Consider the following 17,466-nt stretch of genomic DNA (forward strand, 5'->3'; position numbering starts at 1 on the left):
ACATTTCCATTGGTAACTTTTTGTTTTTTTGTTTTTTTGAAGGAAGTCACAAATAGGGCCTAAGTCTATAACAGAAAAAAACTGTTCTGGTATTTTGGGTCTTTGGAAACATCACTCCAGGTCTGGTACGATAAAATGAATTTTATTTTCAAAAGAATACTTTTATATATTTTATGTGCGACGATATATTTTAATGCTGATATATTCCAATAAATCTATCACAAGGTAAGAATGCTTAGTGAGAAATAGGATTATGCTTCTTTGGGTGGAATTGGTGTTTGCAGCTTCTTTGGTGAAGAGTGCCGGTCCACCTGTCTCCTTAGTCTGTCCATTTGGGCGATGAGTCCATAGAGAGGCTTTATGTTCTGGTGACTGGGCATGTGCTGATAGTCGATGTGTGTCTGGATTCTGTCCAGGAGAGAGTAAATCTCCAGACATTTAATTTGGAGATGCTTCTGCAAGGTGTCTGGTACTGGCAGGTCTACGCCTTCAGGGTACATAAGCTGTTTCACACACAGGGAAAAAAAACACATATTTGTATATTACTACTGGACAGCATTTCCTTTCCCCCCACTACCATAAATAACTCAGTTGACTTTAACTGCATCCCAGATAGCAGTAAACTCACCTTGAGTTTTGCACCCACATTAAAGCGCACGCGGCATGTGCCGTGGCTAAAGGTGAGGTATATGCGCTCCTGTGTTAGTATGCGGAGGCTGATAAAGGGATTGAGGGAGAGATAGAGAGGCTGAAACGGCAGCGGATGAATGTCTGGCTCAAGGTCATGCCAGCTCCAATGTTGCTTCAGAGCGCCGTTCTCGCTGCAGTGGAGCCCCTCCAGCTGGTTTAGGTTCACCCTGCAGGACAAGAGGCCACACACTAACTCACCATGACCACGCATACCACTCACATCACATCGCCTCTGTCATTAGCACCAAATATAATAAGTACTCTACAGTATAGTAGGTGCATTAGTCAAAAAATATGTCATGACATTCTGATATACTGCATCACCTAAACATAGCAACCACTGACCTCTATTAATACTAGACGTCATTGATAAAAACATAGACCAGTTTTCAAAAACTACCCCAAAAGGAAATCAGTAGTTATGTAGCCTATGCCTTGTATGTCTTTCACTAAAAAAAAGGATTCTGGTAACGTTGTGTAGCACAGAATGATTGAGATGCTGCATACCATATGAGTCCATTGGGATGATAGCAAGTTGAATGGCCTTTGGATGTGAAGATGGCCTGTATACTGGGCTGGCAGGGGTTGTCCTCTAGGACCGTGTATGTGAAATCACCTGCGCCCACAGTGGAAATGGTGACAGCGATACAGCCTGAGGGGTAACTACATGTGATAAGGACAACTCCGCCTAATAACTTTTACAATAAAATCCATGTGAGATTGTAAAGGTGGCTCACATACGGTATGTAGCAAGGAAAACAGTGAATTAACAACTTTTACAGACAAACTAGTCTCTGATTATTATGCTATTACTCTATTATTATATTGTAACACTATTATTTAAAGGGACACTGTGTGAGATTTTTAGTTGTTTATTTCCAGAATTCATGCTTCCCATTCACTAATGTTACCTTTTTTATGAATATTTACCGGCACCATCAAATTCAAAGTGTTAATTATGACTGGAAAAATTGCACTTTTCATACATGAAAAGGGGGATCTTCTCCATGGTCCGCCATTTTGAATTTCCAGAAATAGCCATTTTTAGCTGCAAAACTGACTGTACGTGGGCCATACTAGAAAATATTAGTTTATTATTTTGTAAACTTTCATGAAAAGATCAAATTAGGCAATAGGCAACCCAGTTTCAATGAGCAGGATAGTTGCAGTACCTTTTTTGACCATTTCCTGCACAGTGTCCCTTTAAATATCACCAGGTTATTCTCATCTAGCTTTATTCTCATCTGCCTTTGGTGAATAGTTAGTTAATTACACACTGTCTATAACACAATATAGTTTTTTTTTCTCCTCTTTTCTTTATTCTTTAGCACATTGAACGATATTTATTTATGATAATGTGCTATACAAATATTTTTGATTGATTGATTCGTTATACCTATGCATTCCATACAATTACTTTGGCCTCACAGTTTAAGAGTTGTGTCAATTAGAATCAGGGATTTGTAATTAATCATTAGTTGGCAACCTGCAAAACAGGTTGGCCATCACATCAGATCTTGTCTACACCTACTCACAGAATATGTTTTTGTACAATTGCCTTTTCATTAGTTCTTTTTCTTTTAGTTTTTAGTTTTCCCCTCCCTGATATTACCTGTGTTATATGTGTCTTGAGTTATCCTTGTGCGCACTATGTGTATTTATGTAAGCTACTCGACACCTGATACCCCCCCCCCCCCCCCCCCCCCGCCCCCCCCCACTACTCCACTCTAGATCTGTCTTGGTTTACGCAAAGGAGCTTCCCGTCATTTGCAAAGGATACAAAACATTGCCTGTCCCGTCTGGAAATATGGTGAGGAAAGGCCCGCCGTCTGGATAAAGCCTTAGCAGCACTTCCTTCCGCTATGAAATGACACAAAATGCCACAAAATGCCAGTCATTATTATTATGTGTCCCGTATTCAGCTGTCTGGGCAGTAGTAAATCCCTCAAAGTGACAAAACGGTGACAAACACATACTGTGTGTGTCACAGGAGCTTCTCCGCGCACACTGAAATAGTCAACAGGAAGTGTATCTACGCGGTGAAAGTCAGGCTCCTCGTGGATGGTCCAGTCGCCGTTTGACAGTCTGTAGGATATGGTTTTGATCTGCTGGCCACCTTAAATCAGAGGCAGAAAAAATATGACACATCCATCCTCATAGTAGGTATCTCATTGTGCAAGTACAGTATGCTTGAAACATAAGTAGATGTTAAAGGGACACTGTGCAGGAAATGGTCAAAAAAGGTACTGCAACTATGCTGCTCATTGAAACTGGGCTGCCTATTGCCAAATTTGATCTTTACATGAAAGTTTACTGCGTAAAAAAACAAATCTTTTCTAGTATGGTCCAAGTACAGTCATTTTTGCAGCTTAAAATGGCTATTTTTGGGAATTCAAAATGGCAGACCATGGAGAAGATCCCCCTTTTCATGTATGAAAAGTGCAATTTTTCCAGTCGTAATGAATACTTAGAATTTGATGCTGGTGGTAAGTATTCATGAGAAAGGTAACATTAGTGAATGGGCAGCATGAATTCTGGAAATAAACAACTAAAAATATCACACAGTGTCCCTTTAAGTCTCTATACATTCAGAAGATTTGCTGAAGAAAGAAAAAAAAAAACAATCAACTCACAAGGTAAAAGGCGATTCTGATGGCCTGTAGTCTGCGCCCTTTGAGCCTCGAATTCTCTTAACCTGGAATTTGTGGTGAAGACAGAGGCAAGAAGAAGGAGAGTCAGTCAGAGATGGAGAGAGGAGAATAGAGGGGCAAAATTGCCAATGAATGTGGACTGCATTTGTTTTTCCGCAGAAATAACTGATTTGTCACATAGACTTTAAATCTTTTTCCCAGACCTCTGCTCTGCTCGCTCCTTAGCGGCCCGTTTCTGCTGTTTGCTCATGAATGGTGGATGAGGGCCAACATCAATTTTCTTATCCACTTCAACGCCAGCCAGAGCCCTCTCCTCCTGGAGTATGAGCATTCTCACCGACTGGGCTTTATCGCAGCAGAAGAGCTGGGCAAACCAGAGCAAGAAGGACTTATATTATAGCGCTCATCGGAAATTCACTCAGTCAGTGTGTTGACAATTTATATATAGGAAAAATGTTGTTCCATATAGTCTGGAGTACAGGGATTTCTATTTCTACTCATTTTTATGCAAGGGTGTACTTGTGTTTTGTGATATATTCAGTTTAGTGTATACTGTATATGTGATTATTTAAAGGATTTTGGACATACCATTTTTAAAATGTGCGTTGGTCTATTTTGCATGTGTTGTTTTTCAGAGTGGATTCAAAAGCCTATACTGTACAGCAGTGGTCTCCAATTATTTTTCTCCAAGGGTCAAATAATGTAGCACAAGTGAGGCTGCGGGCCAAACCAACGCCCCAACCCAATGAGAAACCAGTTAGATGTCTGGACAGAGAACAGATTTTTCCTTCTTGTCAATCTCTGTTATGAGACAGTAAGATTAGGATCTAACTCTCTGTGAATGCTTTGGAGAGATATGTCCCACTGAAGTTTTAGAGATCGAAAACCATACACATTTATGTTTTCATTTGTTCTGACCTCATGGCAGGCCAAAGTGTTTGCCATGCCGGGCAGGATTTGGCCCACGGCCGGGCCTTTGTTTGGAGACCAAGGCTGTACAGCAACCAATGGTGCCACATACAAGAGGTCATCAGTGGAGGCATAGTGGCATATTGACAGACCAGAGGATCTATCTGTATGAGAGTGTGTTTACCTGTTCTGGAGTGGCCTCCATGTGCTCCAAGTTCTCCAGATTCTCTCTGCTGACGAAGGACGTGGCTGGCTGCTGGCAGTAGACACACAGGATGCTCTCTTTCTCTTTACGCATCCCAGGCTGCCTGTCGACAGGGCTCTGAAGGGACACCAGCATTATTAGTTGTTTCTTTTTCCTTTTGTGTTTAAACTCACTCTTTTTTTTCAAGTCAAGTCAAGTCAAGCTTTTATTGTCAGTGTCTTCATATGCACAGGTCATACAAGGAAAATTAAATTACGTTTCTCTCTCTATACCATGAAAGGACATAAACATACACAGAACTGACATTTACATCATCAAACGTGTTGTCTATGACATATTTTGGTGAGAAAGTCACTGGGCATTTGAACCATACCTTATAACGAACTGGAGGTTGTTTTGACTCTGGTCTATAAGCAAGGAGAGAGGGGGGCCCTACATAAGGTATTCCATACGCCTTATTCTCTTGCTTGTTTGATTGATTTTTCTCATCTTCAACATTCTGCTATAAGAGGAAGCAAAAAAAGTTTTGGGCTGCGCAAATTGTGATGCGAATTTAATATACATTTACTTATCATGTGTTTTTCGTACCCCTTTGGTATCTGGACTAGGGGTTGCTGATTCCCGGACAGATGGGATGATGTCCTCAACTGGTGGTGTTTCAGATAACTCCTCAATGACTATATGTGCTGTGGACAGAAACTGGTCCATCAGTCCAATCCAGCAGTAGGCCTACATTTTATGAAACTATAAGTTTAGCCTCAGTGCTTACTTAAATAAATTCTAACCTGAGGAGTCGTCTTTCTGTTGTCTTTCTGACTGCTCCCAATCCCAATCCGTTTGAGTCACAGCACTGGCTACGGTGATGACTCTGCCATCCACTGTCTGCACCTCCATTATCTCTGGTGAGTCAAAGAGGCTGTGGCATGGAGCACTGAAGACTTTAGAGATTTAGTGTTGCTAGGGCGAGATCATTTTATATGCCCACTGATAAACTTAGTACACAAATTGCAACGCTATTCCAACATCTTACCCAATTGTGTTTTGATCCAGAGAAACTGTTCTTGTTAATGTATTTTCCATTTCAGCTATGAAACACAAAATACATCATTTTAGTGTAGGCCTATTTGTGGCTGAGTTAATTTAACAACATATTAAATGCCTACATGGGAGGCTTTTTTTCTACCTATGGAATATTGTCAGATTCGTGAAGGAATCAGATAGATTTTACCTGATGTTTCAGATGAAGGCTCCGTTTTTGAAATCTCCTCATTTGACATCTCCGTATCTGGTGAACTTTGACGCCTCTCCTGTGTCGAGGGCAGAGTGGCGGAGAGCTCACTCCCTCCCGGATCCGCAGAAGGCTCGCTCATTTCGCTCGAGAGCCTTTTGAAACGAAATCAGCTCACCTGATGGCGTAGCCTACACATTATTCTACGCAAGTTGGTAACTTCTTTGCAGGTATTATCCCCACTTGTTTGCTATTGATTAGAACTAGATGCGGTGTTTGGAGGACGTTCTTGACAACAGACTGTATAAACAGCATTATTACGTTTACCAAATAGACGTTTAGAACAGCAGGTGTGGAATGAATCAGGGATAGAGTCTGTAAAGCGCACGATGAATTGAGCTATAGGCCTGTTGCAACACCCCTAACTAGTCCAGGTGCTAAGATAATGAACAGTAGGACTCGCCCTAAACATAACATGACGACACATATGAGGAGTCGTGTGTTTGGATGCTCTTACCTTACCTCCTCTGCCTATGCGGCAGGCAGTCTTTTAAAAAGCCTACTTTTCGTCCAGAGTTTAACGGTGGATGAGTGAATGGCGACTGGCTTGACCAGTTATTTCAGGCGCATGCACGATTTGCAATTATTGATCTAAATGTGCAGAGAAATGTAGACTGGCACCTTGAACAGAACTGTAACCAGCGTCTTCTAGTGCCCTGAAATGCCAAATTTGAATGACTGCTGAAATCTGTCCAGAAGCCTGGTTGGTTTCTTGATGTCCTCATTGAATCACATTCATGTGCATAGGATATTAGTTTCCAGTAATTTCTCATACAGGTGTGTCTACTGCTCTAATAAAATTCTGAACATTATTTTATTATTATCTCCTGTAGGCCTATCTTTCACCTGATTTCACCCTCTTCAATAATAAGTCTGGCCTTGCCACCCATACACTTTTACTCGAATTCTCTTCTCCCTATAGGTCTGCATTCAAAGATGCGTCTTGCCCCCAAACCCCTATGTGAATAACAGCTCACATTTTACTACACCAATGGCAATTGTGTGTCAAATGTTCATTTATTTTATTTTTTTGCCTGGGGCCCCAGCTCACCCTAGAGTCGCCTCTGCTTGCATTTACCATCAACCTGGGCTACTATATAAGATTGTATGCTCCACCAGGGGTTACCAAACTTTACCATTACAAGGGCCCCCCATATATCCCTATACTGCACGGTGTTTCCATATGGCAACATACCATTCTTTTGGCATTTCCTGGTATTCAAACATAAATAATAGACACTGATTGGTTTTCATATCGAAACTGTGGCCTTGTTTTATCCAATTATGTGGTTTGTTGACATCACATGACACCATACACTGCCCCAGGCTTGCTCTTTCCCTCACTGTACGTAAGCATGTGTCCTTGACAGATTGCTCTTGCATTAGCCAAGATCTTTCACACTTTTTGCAATATTCACAAAATTTAAAAAAATATTGGGATGATATATATTGTTAGTCATGATCTGTTTTCACCATTTGTTTTGTTTTCAACTAAAAGTATTTCTGTTTTATGTTGAAAATTAGGTATGTTGCCATACGGCAACATTGTGCGATAAAGGAACAAGACGGTCAATAGGGAAAGTGTATTGATACAAATACCCAATTCTAATTGATTGATTAATTGATTTATTTATTGATTGAATGATTGATAACTGCTAATATTTATAATTAGTGTAAATGGCTGTCTGTAAAGAACATTAAAAATGTTATAATAGGTGTACAGAACTGTTTTATGAGCTTTCACTCTGAGTACATGCAGAAAAGCGAACAAGGCCTATGCAGCCTCCCCAGACTGCCAGAGGTATACCACAAAAATCCCCAAACCCCAGATTAGAGCATAAAACTACTGTCATCTTGACCATTTGAAGCCTCCAAAATGTTTTGACTTCATGTGTCTGTTATAATTAGGCTAATTAGCACACAACGTTTGTGCAAATCTGTCAACCCGATCAAAAATTATTGTACAAAGTCAACCATTTTGAAAGTCAGCCATTTTAAAAGCATAATCTCCACATTTCAAACAGCTCATAAACCAATTATATTATTAACACACAAGATTTACTGCAAATCCAAGCACTCATTGAAAAGTTGTGGCGTAAACAAAAGGTAGGCCGTCCCAAAAGATTGCCAACTTCAAAGTCAGCCATTTTGAAAGTCAGCTATCTTGAAAGTACTGGCCTAAAAATGTGCATGGCCTATTTACCTATTATAGAGTGTTATCACACAAGGTTTAGTGTAAATCCAAGCATCCATTCAAAAGTTATGACAAATAAACTGTCGTTTATGTTGAAAGATGCCTGGCTCGCAAATCGGCCATCTTGAATGTCGGCCATCTTGAAAGTGTTGGCTTCCAAAATTAAATCAGTTCATGTACATATTATAGACAGTTACCATATACATTTTTGTGCAAATCTATGGACAAATATTGTGTTAACACCAAATATATTCATTGGTGGTTGGTCAACGTAATACCACTGAAATACTGTTTTTCGGGGATATAATAAACAGTATTCACTTGTTCTCTCAGTGGCAAAAATGTGTTAAATAACTCCCTTGAACTTGTAGGTGAACTTTTAATGTTTGTCTGAGATAAAAACAATTATATTTCTATAAAATAATCCATAATGTTGAATGAGCCTTGTTTGCTCTTGGAGGGAAAATGTACACTGGATCCTTTCTGCAACTGCACAATGTTGCCATATGGCAACAAACCTAAAAGTACCCCCCGAAAAAACTTTTTTTTTTTAAAATAGCAAATTTGTCTTAAGAAGTCCATTTTATGTGACAAAAACCACAGTAAGATTTTTTTTCCATGATGAGATAATGTGTGCAGTATAGGGATATGGAAAGATTCCAGATAAGGCCCTCCTGACATGGGTCGGCATAAGTGTCCCGTTTTTTTTTTTTTTTTTTTTTCTATTGTATTTTTGTGGTATTTTTGACTTTATTTATGATAGGACAGTGAAGGTGGTGACAGGAAGTGAGTGGTGAGAGAGAGACCGGGAAGGGCCGGCAAAGGACCCGGGCTGGGAATCTAACCCCGGTCAGCCGCATGGTAGACGTGTGCCCTACCGTTTGGCCACGGCAGGGCCTCGCGTCTCGCTTTTATAACTCAATGGAGTTGGTGCATTCTTGCAGCATTGTATGCTACTGGACACCTTATTTTCCCTCGGAATAATAAATGCTCTTCTCTACTCTATTCCTAAATCCATTCTGTTACCACAGAAAACATCATACATATAAACATTGCAAATAAGAAAATTCTAACAGTCGTTAAAATGTATATAGATTTAGTTCAATTTATTCAATGTTTTGGTTTTGTTTTGCTAGGCCTACTTTTTAACGTGCCATGTCCCCCCTAGCATCCCTTCGGCCCCCCAGGGGTCCCCGGATCCCACTTTGGAAACCACTGGACTACACCATTAAAGTCATAAAGTAGAATACACAACACGAGCACTTACAGGCTCTGCACTAGTTTACTTAAACAGTGTTTGTTTGTTCTTTTCCATCCATCTAATAAAGCCTGTTTGATGCCATCTCATTTCACATGTATGAAAGAGCTGCATGTAATATCTGTGGTGTAGTATCTACAAGCATTTTCTAACTTCCCCATTCCACCAAGACATTGAATACGCAAGAGTAATGGGGAGGAACATTTGATATACAGTATGCTGCCTGCCCTGTCGCAACTGTAGTGTATTAAAGCAGACAGGATGGGAGTCGAAGGGATGACAGGTTTATGACTCAGCAGCACCTTTCTTTCCCTATAAAAGTTACACGCCACGTTTGTGTGTGCAGTCAGATTTGCATCAACAACGAAGAATACGGGGGATTTAGACATGTAGTAGGACTGATTTTTCTGTCTCACAACAAATAGGCCTTGGTGAGTACATTTTTTTTTGCAAATTGTGCAGTTTAAACACTCAGTGGTTATTGTCATTGTTTTTTATTCCATGCTATCACTTAAAATGCTATTGTTATTTCTCTCTCCTCAGGAATTTGTGGCTTGCGCTTTCAAAACTGTTTTGGAATCAATAAAAAACTGACTATGGAATGTACATCTATTTTCATATTCTTCCTGCTGGCCCAAGTAATTTCAACTCTACCTCTAGATGAGAGCACACACCAGGAGACCTCCAATGACATCAATGAAACAGTCTCACGGACATATCAGAGAAAGGAGCAAAATAGCACATCATTGAGCGCTGCAAACTTCACTTCACTAAAACCCCCTGGGCGGCAGCGGCACCATCCTTTTCCTATGTGCTCAGGGCCAACCAGGATCAAAGTAGCGTTCAAGTACATCAACACATTGGTGTCTTGTTTTGTTTTCATCACGGGGATGACAGGTAATCTGGCTCTCCTGCGAATTATTTATGAGAACAAGGGCATGCGGAGTGGGCCCAACATCCTAATAGGCAGCCTGGCACTGGGAGATCTTGTGCACATTGTCATTGCCATACCTGTCAATACATATAAGGTGAGCACATTGGCTGTTAAATAATGTATTATGTTGTCTGTCAGATTGCGTGTCACAGCAGGCTATTGAATCACCCACTATTTGTCATTTCATGCCTGGTCAAAATGCATTTATATAAAAAAAATATATAAAAACTCCAATGTCAGTGGATTTTGTAATAGATGGAACTTGCTATATTACTGTGCTCTTTCCTCTGTTGCAGCTTCTGGCTGAGGATTGGCCATTTGGTGTAGCCATTTGCAAATTACTGCCTTTTATTCAGAAAACATCTGTTGGAATTACAGTCTTGAGTCTATGTGCACTAAGCATAGACAGGTAAGAAATATTGTTGTGTTTCTTTATTTTTATTTTTGTAGACAACCTTCTGTGTAGGAATAGGCTATAGGCCTACCAGAAGTGTAATCTATAGGCCTATAGAAACATGCCTCTATATGACAAGTTTTTTTTACTTGATATGAGCATAGACATCATTATATTGAGCTTCAAGACAAGTAGAATATTACAATCCATCTCTGTTTTTCAGTGGTCATTGATTTAACTTTTTTCTCTCTCTCCTTTTAGATACCGTGTTGTAGCCTCCAGAAACCCTATCAGAGGCCTGGGTGTTCCAAAGAGGACAGCCGTTAAACTTGCTTTAATATGGATCGTATCTATCCTGCTCGCTGTGCCGGAAGCAGTTGGTTTCAGCATGATGGCAATGGACTATAAAGGAAAGCATCTCAGGATATGTCTCCTTCACCCCGTACAACTGTCACCATTCATGCAGGTATATAACCGTATTGTGTTATTGTGTTATTTACAGAATTCATGATGCAGCTATTAAGCACCGTAATGATGCTAAAAGTCTTTTCCCATTTGAACAGTCTGTCCTTTCCGCTTATTTAAGTTAAATGGGTTTTGTTATTATTATTATAATACACTGGTTTTATGTCATTGCTAGGCTTCCTTGCCTCTCAGAGTATAAAACTTAACAGTGTGTGATTTTTATGACTTAGCTTGTTTTCAGAAACTATCCAGACAACATTGCTTTAAAAAAAAAAAAAACTGCTCAAACACACCCAGGAGAGAAGGGGAAAAAAATATGGCCATGAACAAAGTCGATATACTAGGACTGTTGCCATGATATAAATTTGAGCAGAGTGCAATTGCTGGAAGCCCATTGCAACCCTGTCCCAATTTCAGAGTGTCTGTGTCAAGAGGAGCTCTACTGAGCGCGCTCGCTCATCGGCCACAGTTTCCACAAAGTCAATTATACACTGGGCGCATCTGTGAAATGTGTTTCCTCTCTCTCTCTCTCTCTCTCTTTTTCAGTTTTATAAGGCAGCCAAGGACTGGTGGCTCTTCGGAATCTATTTTTGTATGCCGCTGGCTTGCACCGGACTCTTTTATACTCTTATGACCTGTGAGATGTTGAAGAGAAGTAGGACACAGATTGGTTTTAATGACCATATCAAACAGGTAAGATGTTTTTCATTCTACCTGGACATGCCCGGCCGCTCAACCGGCCGCCCTCGCCGCCCATCGCAAGAGGCCACACGATGCATTTCAAACACCCCATGCTCATATCTCATATATCTTACAGAGAAGGGAGGTGGCGAAGACCGTCTTCAGTCTGGTGCTGGTGTTTGCCATTTGCTGGTTACCATTGCACCTCAGCAGAATCCTGAAATTGACTATTTATAACGAAAAAGATCCGCACAGATGTGATTTATTGAGGTAAGGAAGGAAGAGAAGAGTGTGTGCGGGTAGCTATGTATAGCTCTGCTTTTCACAACAAATAATACTCTGGCTTGTACCTAATTTTATTCCTCTATTCTACCCTTTTCAACCAGTGCCTTCCTCGTGCTGGATTACATTGGCATCAACATGGCCTCTGCGAATTCTTGCATGAACCCAATTGCTTTATATGCTGTGAGCAAGAGATTCAAGGCACATTTCAAGGTAACACCAAATGTGTTTATAATCTTTGTGCTTTGATGTGCTCCTGTTAGTTATTACTGGCCACGCTACGAGAGAGAGAGAGAGAGAGAGAGAGAGAGAGAGAGAGAGAGAGAGAGAGGGGTAATATTCTAGAATGCTGTTTGATCCTCTGCCAGATCCCATTCTGCCTCATTGACCTTGAAGAACTATGCACTCACAAGTGTTGTATCCTTAGAGATGACAATATTCAGGTGTAAACCGGCTTACAACACACCACAGCACCCTTTCAGTAGGATCATGCTGTGAAAGATGACAGGACCACCCCCCCCCCCTTTTTTTTTTTTTTTTAATTCAGGCTTTCACTCAAATGTAGGACATGGTTGCAGATGTGCTGTTTTTAGGCAATGCATGGGAACAAAGACTTCATGTAACCTTGCTGTCGTTTCTACAGGCTTGTCTGCCTTGTTGCAACACATCACCTCAGACGGCAACAGCAGATGAGATCCAGACCTTGGAGAAGACGAAGGGCAATGGACAAGCCCCAGAGTAACTAACGCAAGGCCTGACACATGAAAGATGTCACTGCCTCATTTTCAACGTGTTACTGTCACTACAGTTTAGGGGCTTTTTCACCCCCCCACCAACACTATTGTCATTGTGTGTTTCTTTTTTACACATTTGAATGTAAAATCTAATTATGCTGAAGTTTTTATTTGTGTTTTGGCAGATTTGTTAACTATTTATGTCGTGCTTTCGGATTGTTTTGTGAGTGTGTGTGTGTGTGTTGACTTTGAAAATTGCGACGTGGCACTGTTTATGAAGTATATGTGGCGTACATAATCAGAACATGACAGGCCCATGAAGGTTTCATGAGGAGCGATGTTTGATGCAGATGCTTTCATGTTGCATGAATGTGTTGCTTCTCACAGTAAGACTGTGCACTCAAAATGACTGCTGTTTAATCTGTAACTGTTTTATGATTTGATGTACTTTTTCATGTATATGGAAAAAACAAAACAACAGCAAAAATCTCAAATAAAAACGAGGATCTAAGAGAGACTGAGGTAATGGATGTGGGTTTTTCATCTTGTTTCATCCATTTATTGAGTTTTTTTGCTCATTTCCTCAAACAAAGAACCAATTTTATTTTACAAGTGCTGTATGCAGAGCATGTGCATGTTAACGCTTAAATAATATAGCCAAAGCTTATTTCTGGCTGATATAAGAATGGCCCATTTCACTAATGTAAAGTTGTTAGGCTTGACTTCGTTGTGTATTTCCCCCTCTGTAACATTGCTCTCACAGTGTTAACAAGTAGTGGAGCTGTTGAAATCATAACACCCTCTCACCCAGTGCCTCCCCAATGTATACAGCTTTGAAATACATAAGTCTCGGCCTATGTAGTAATTTTTGATGATTAGTTAAATTATTGATAAGGCTGGTCCTTGAGAACAGCAGGAAGAAAAAGAAATGTTTGTGGTTGATGTTTTTAAATTGAATGGGAAAGAAAGTAGGGACTTTTTAATGGATTTTTGGAATCGACTCAGCCATACTAAACATAAACAGGTTTTAGACTGCTGTTTTGGTATCAAAAGTGTTGTAGTCATATGCATTTGTCAGTATGTATCCTACGTGAAATACCCACAGTATTTCAAAGACATTTTTTTGTGTGAGAGTAAATTACAGTAAATTTAATAGACTATTATAAATTTAATAGACTTACACAGCTGCAATTGTAAACAGAAGTCCTCTTCAAGTGCACTGAAGTTAATCTACTTCTATGTAAATAGCTCACTTGACAGTACTGAATTTGCTTGGGTTATGCTGCTGAAATATTATGTATCTACATGTATATAGCCTACCGTACGTTTTATTCTCATAATACGCTTAGCCCAAGGCTGCTATCAACTCCACTTTTCAGCACTTCAAGTTCAAGGGCAACCTCTGTGTTGTGTTGTGTTTTGCTTTTGTTTTGTTTTGATTTGTTTATGTGTGAAGGTGACCAGTTTTCTGTCTTTTGTCAATTCAAAAGGTTGATGGTGGGCGATGAGTTGCCATAGACAGGGTGAATCCTCCAGACGTGTCATCAGTGACAGGTGTGAAGACAGCAGCGATGGTCTAATGGCAGAGCCGTCGGCTGTCGTCAGTGGAACATCTGGTCTTGGCGTGAACCTCACAGCCGCATGATACTCTTATCCTCAGGCGCTGTCTTGATCTGGAGCCTTACGTCATTGCACTACTTACAAATGTGTATTGTGGACGTATACGCGTGGGTGACTCCGTCTGAATCACACACACACACACACACACACACACACACACACACACACACACACACACACACACACACACACACACACACACACACACACACACACACACACACACGCTACAGGATTGCTGGGCTCTGAATTCAACATCTGAGAAGGTTATTCAAGCAAACACAACTATTCATCATATCAAACAGATTCGCCAGGTGTGTGGAAGATTGCTAGGAGGGTGGCAGTCACACAAAACCCTTGGTTCAAACAGGAAGCTTCTTGTCTCCCTGAAAAAGGAAGAAAAAAAAAACTGTTCCTTTTTTTTCCTTCTCCAACGCATGTCAGAACTGTGCAAATGAGAGAAAATGATTAGGACATAGCCCGCTTTTCCCCAGTGAGGAGACGAGAAAGGAGACAGAGAGAGAGAGAGAGAGAGAGAGAGAGAGAGAGAGAGAGAGTGTGCTCACTTTATGTTTGTGCAGAAAGCAGTCATCACGACAAAGGGAAATGTATGAAATTGGAAGACGTCAGTGGATCCCCTCCCTTCCCTCCACAGCTCAGCGCTGAATGACTGATTGATGACGGCCTATTTATAATGCATTGTTACATGTGTTGTGCATTGGGACACTTTATGGAAGACTTGAGAGTGAGTGGGAAAAGCAAAAAGAAGTGGGATGACAGAATGGGGTCAGGGGGAGGCGGGGGGTGAGTGGGGATGAGTGTGGTGTGTCTGGATGGCGGGGTGGGGGGGGGGGGGGGGGGGGTGTTTTAGTAGAACACCTGATAGGCCTGTCACAGGACAAGGCCCTGCATAGATTGGAAGGTTTCAAAATCTGTGTTTTTGTCGGAGCCTGTTTTTTTTTCTTTTTTACAGCATGCAGGCTCTGATCAATCTGTCCAACTTGTTGTTACACTGTGTGAAACTGATGTGTAGCTGATTGGCCTCGCGGAGCTATAATCCTCGCTGATGTGGTTTATTTGTGTCTTTCTTGACAGGGAACAGGATTCTCAGACGCGTGAGGCTCTACCTAAAGAGGATAAAAATGAGGAAAGTTCTACACGGTATAAAGAAGTAGTGTTAATTCAACAGTATTCTGAGAATAGAGATTGATTTTACTAGATGTTAGTGTTGAATTCAACTCTTTACATGATGAAATGAACACTGTGAAGCCATATGCAGTATGCTTTATAAAAGTGTACAATTACACGCTCTAAGTTGAATTCACAAATCAGTCTAGAATTAATACTGGTTGTTGTACTGTGGCTACTATGTATACAGTATTATTACTGTATACAGGATGTACTGTAGTAGCCTATGTTTTTGATGAGTGGTTGTGACCTTCTTCTGTGGGCTCATCCTGTCTTTCACTCTTGATTTAACGAATTCATCCAGCGAGTGACCTGCAGGTGACAGGTCAGGCCTCTTGACTGCACATAAAGTGACATCTGAGATCTTTTTATAATTAGGTGAATATTGAGCATTTTCAAACTATTCAAATGTATAAACCCATGATGGTAATAATTGTCATACCACTAAACATGTTTCCTTTTATAACATACTGTACATGATTACATCTTAGAATTGCAGTGATCCGTACAATTGCAGGCACCATACTGTACCGTACATATACACGGTACCTGTACATTTTATGTACATACGTATGCATTTATACAGCCTACATATGTTTTTTTTCTTGCTTCCTGTTTTCTGTGTTGTTAGCGTTGTAGCTGAAAAACGTCCCCATGCAAATTATATGGACCTTATTGATGACAGGGAATGACTGTAATGTATGGTTAACGGCCAACAAATCCACGTTGTCTTTAGATTTTTCTGTTCTGGGCTGAACTCCGGTGCATGACTGGGAATCATATTTTTTTCTTACAGTAAAGTTGAGCTGAAGGGCACGTTTGAGCTTCTGAAGCCTCCTTGTCCTCAATCGAATGGAGGTGATTGGGCCTGGGATCATGTCTGGGCTGAGATTTAATCTGATTATTTTGTTATAAAATGCCTTTGAGGTCTTAAAGATTTTGGCAGCACGACTGTCACTGAACGTTAACCTCAACATCAAACTGAGGACAAAAAGACGATAAGACAGCCTGACTGGCCGTGTTTATTTCTCTCTGTGTTGTGAAACTAGCATCTGGTAGCATTCTTTTCTCTTCACCACAGCAATAACTGCTTTTCCCAAGACGGTGTTATATGTGTCTTTTCTCTCATTTTCATGTGGGAAACTGTACTCCCAATTGGCTGGAAAAAGCTTCTCTAAAGTAAACAGTCTCTGCTAACAAATGGTGCGATATTCGTGTCATCCTTAAACAAGGGAGAGAGAGAGAGAGAGAGAGAGAGAGAGAGAGAGAGAGAGAGAGAGAGAGAGAGAGAGAGAGAGAGAGAGAGAGAGAGAGAGAGAAACAGCAGTCTGACACTTGCCTCAAAGTAATCTCTAAGCAGATAAGACCTAGATATCACGTCCCCGGGTACCAATGAGACTCCCCTGCCTCTGCATTTAATTAAACAGTGTGAAATTAATTAACTAGCAGGGTAGCAGGTAAGGAGATTTCTCACTGGGAACACACAGACAGTGAGTGACACAGACAAGCCTTGTGCTCTCTCTCCCCCTCTCTTTCTTTCTCTCTCTCTCTTCTTGTGTGCAGTGTCAGTGCTTGGTTACTGTATGTGGTCTATTTTGGACATGTTCTTGCATGTGGAGTGTGCACAGAGACAGACTTGGGGCAAAACAAGAGGATTACAGACACAAAGAGTTATCCAAAAACAAGCCCCAAAAATCAAAGTGCGAACCTGTGTTTGATGTGTTATATAAATTAATTACAATTTGCAGTTCTTTATAATAAATCGGTGCAAATTAGATGGAAATGAGATAAAATATTCATTTAGTTATCTGGGGAATCTGCCCAGCAGGCTGTTTTAGACTTCAGTCTGGCTCTCAAACTGCCTGTCCATATGGCAATTATGTACAGTATCGTAGTGTTGCAGGAGTGTTGGTCTGATGCCTACTGGCGAAGAGGGGAGTCTGCCTGCCTGCCTGCCCGTGACAAACTGCTGC

General features: G+C 40.7%; 2 protein-coding genes across 3 annotated transcripts; one reads left to right on the forward strand and one right to left on the reverse strand.

Annotated features, from left to right (window-relative positions):
• Window positions 1-126: 126 nt before the first annotated feature.
• Window positions 127-5,925, reverse strand: LOC134461589 (glutamate-rich protein 6-like). 2 transcript variants are annotated; one of them, XM_063214482.1, is made up of 13 exons: window positions 5,684-5,925; window positions 5,486-5,540; window positions 5,241-5,371; window positions 5,044-5,141; window positions 4,829-4,954; window positions 4,435-4,572; window positions 3,545-3,705; window positions 3,324-3,385; window positions 2,667-2,806; window positions 2,471-2,550; window positions 1,198-1,353; window positions 629-857; window positions 127-503 (listed from the first exon to the last, which is right to left on the reverse strand). In XM_063214482.1, exons 1-13 carry the CDS (start codon window positions 5,823-5,825, stop codon window positions 252-254), a joined length of 1,770 nt encoding a protein of 589 aa, XP_063070552.1. In that variant the 5' UTR covers window positions 5,826-5,925; the 3' UTR covers window positions 127-251. The 2 variants fall into 2 exon arrangements, with proteins under 2 accessions (XP_063070552.1, XP_063070551.1); XM_063214481.1 differs by having other exon boundaries at window positions 4,829-4,957.
• Window positions 5,926-9,791: 3,866 nt separating this feature from the next.
• Window positions 9,792-13,180, forward strand: ednrbb (endothelin receptor type Bb). The gene is made up of 7 exons (XM_063214483.1): window positions 9,792-10,223; window positions 10,426-10,538; window positions 10,785-10,989; window positions 11,535-11,681; window positions 11,806-11,939; window positions 12,056-12,164; window positions 12,595-13,180. Exons 1-7 carry the CDS (start codon window positions 9,792-9,794, stop codon window positions 12,691-12,693), a joined length of 1,239 nt encoding a protein of 412 aa, XP_063070553.1. The 3' UTR covers window positions 12,694-13,180.
• Window positions 13,181-17,466: the final 4,286 nt, after the last annotated feature.

The sequence above is a fragment of the Engraulis encrasicolus genome, chromosome 13, assembly GCF_034702125.1.
Source record: "Engraulis encrasicolus isolate BLACKSEA-1 chromosome 13, IST_EnEncr_1.0, whole genome shotgun sequence".
In the NCBI taxonomy this organism is placed as follows: Eukaryota; Metazoa; Chordata; class Actinopteri; order Clupeiformes; family Engraulidae; genus Engraulis; species Engraulis encrasicolus.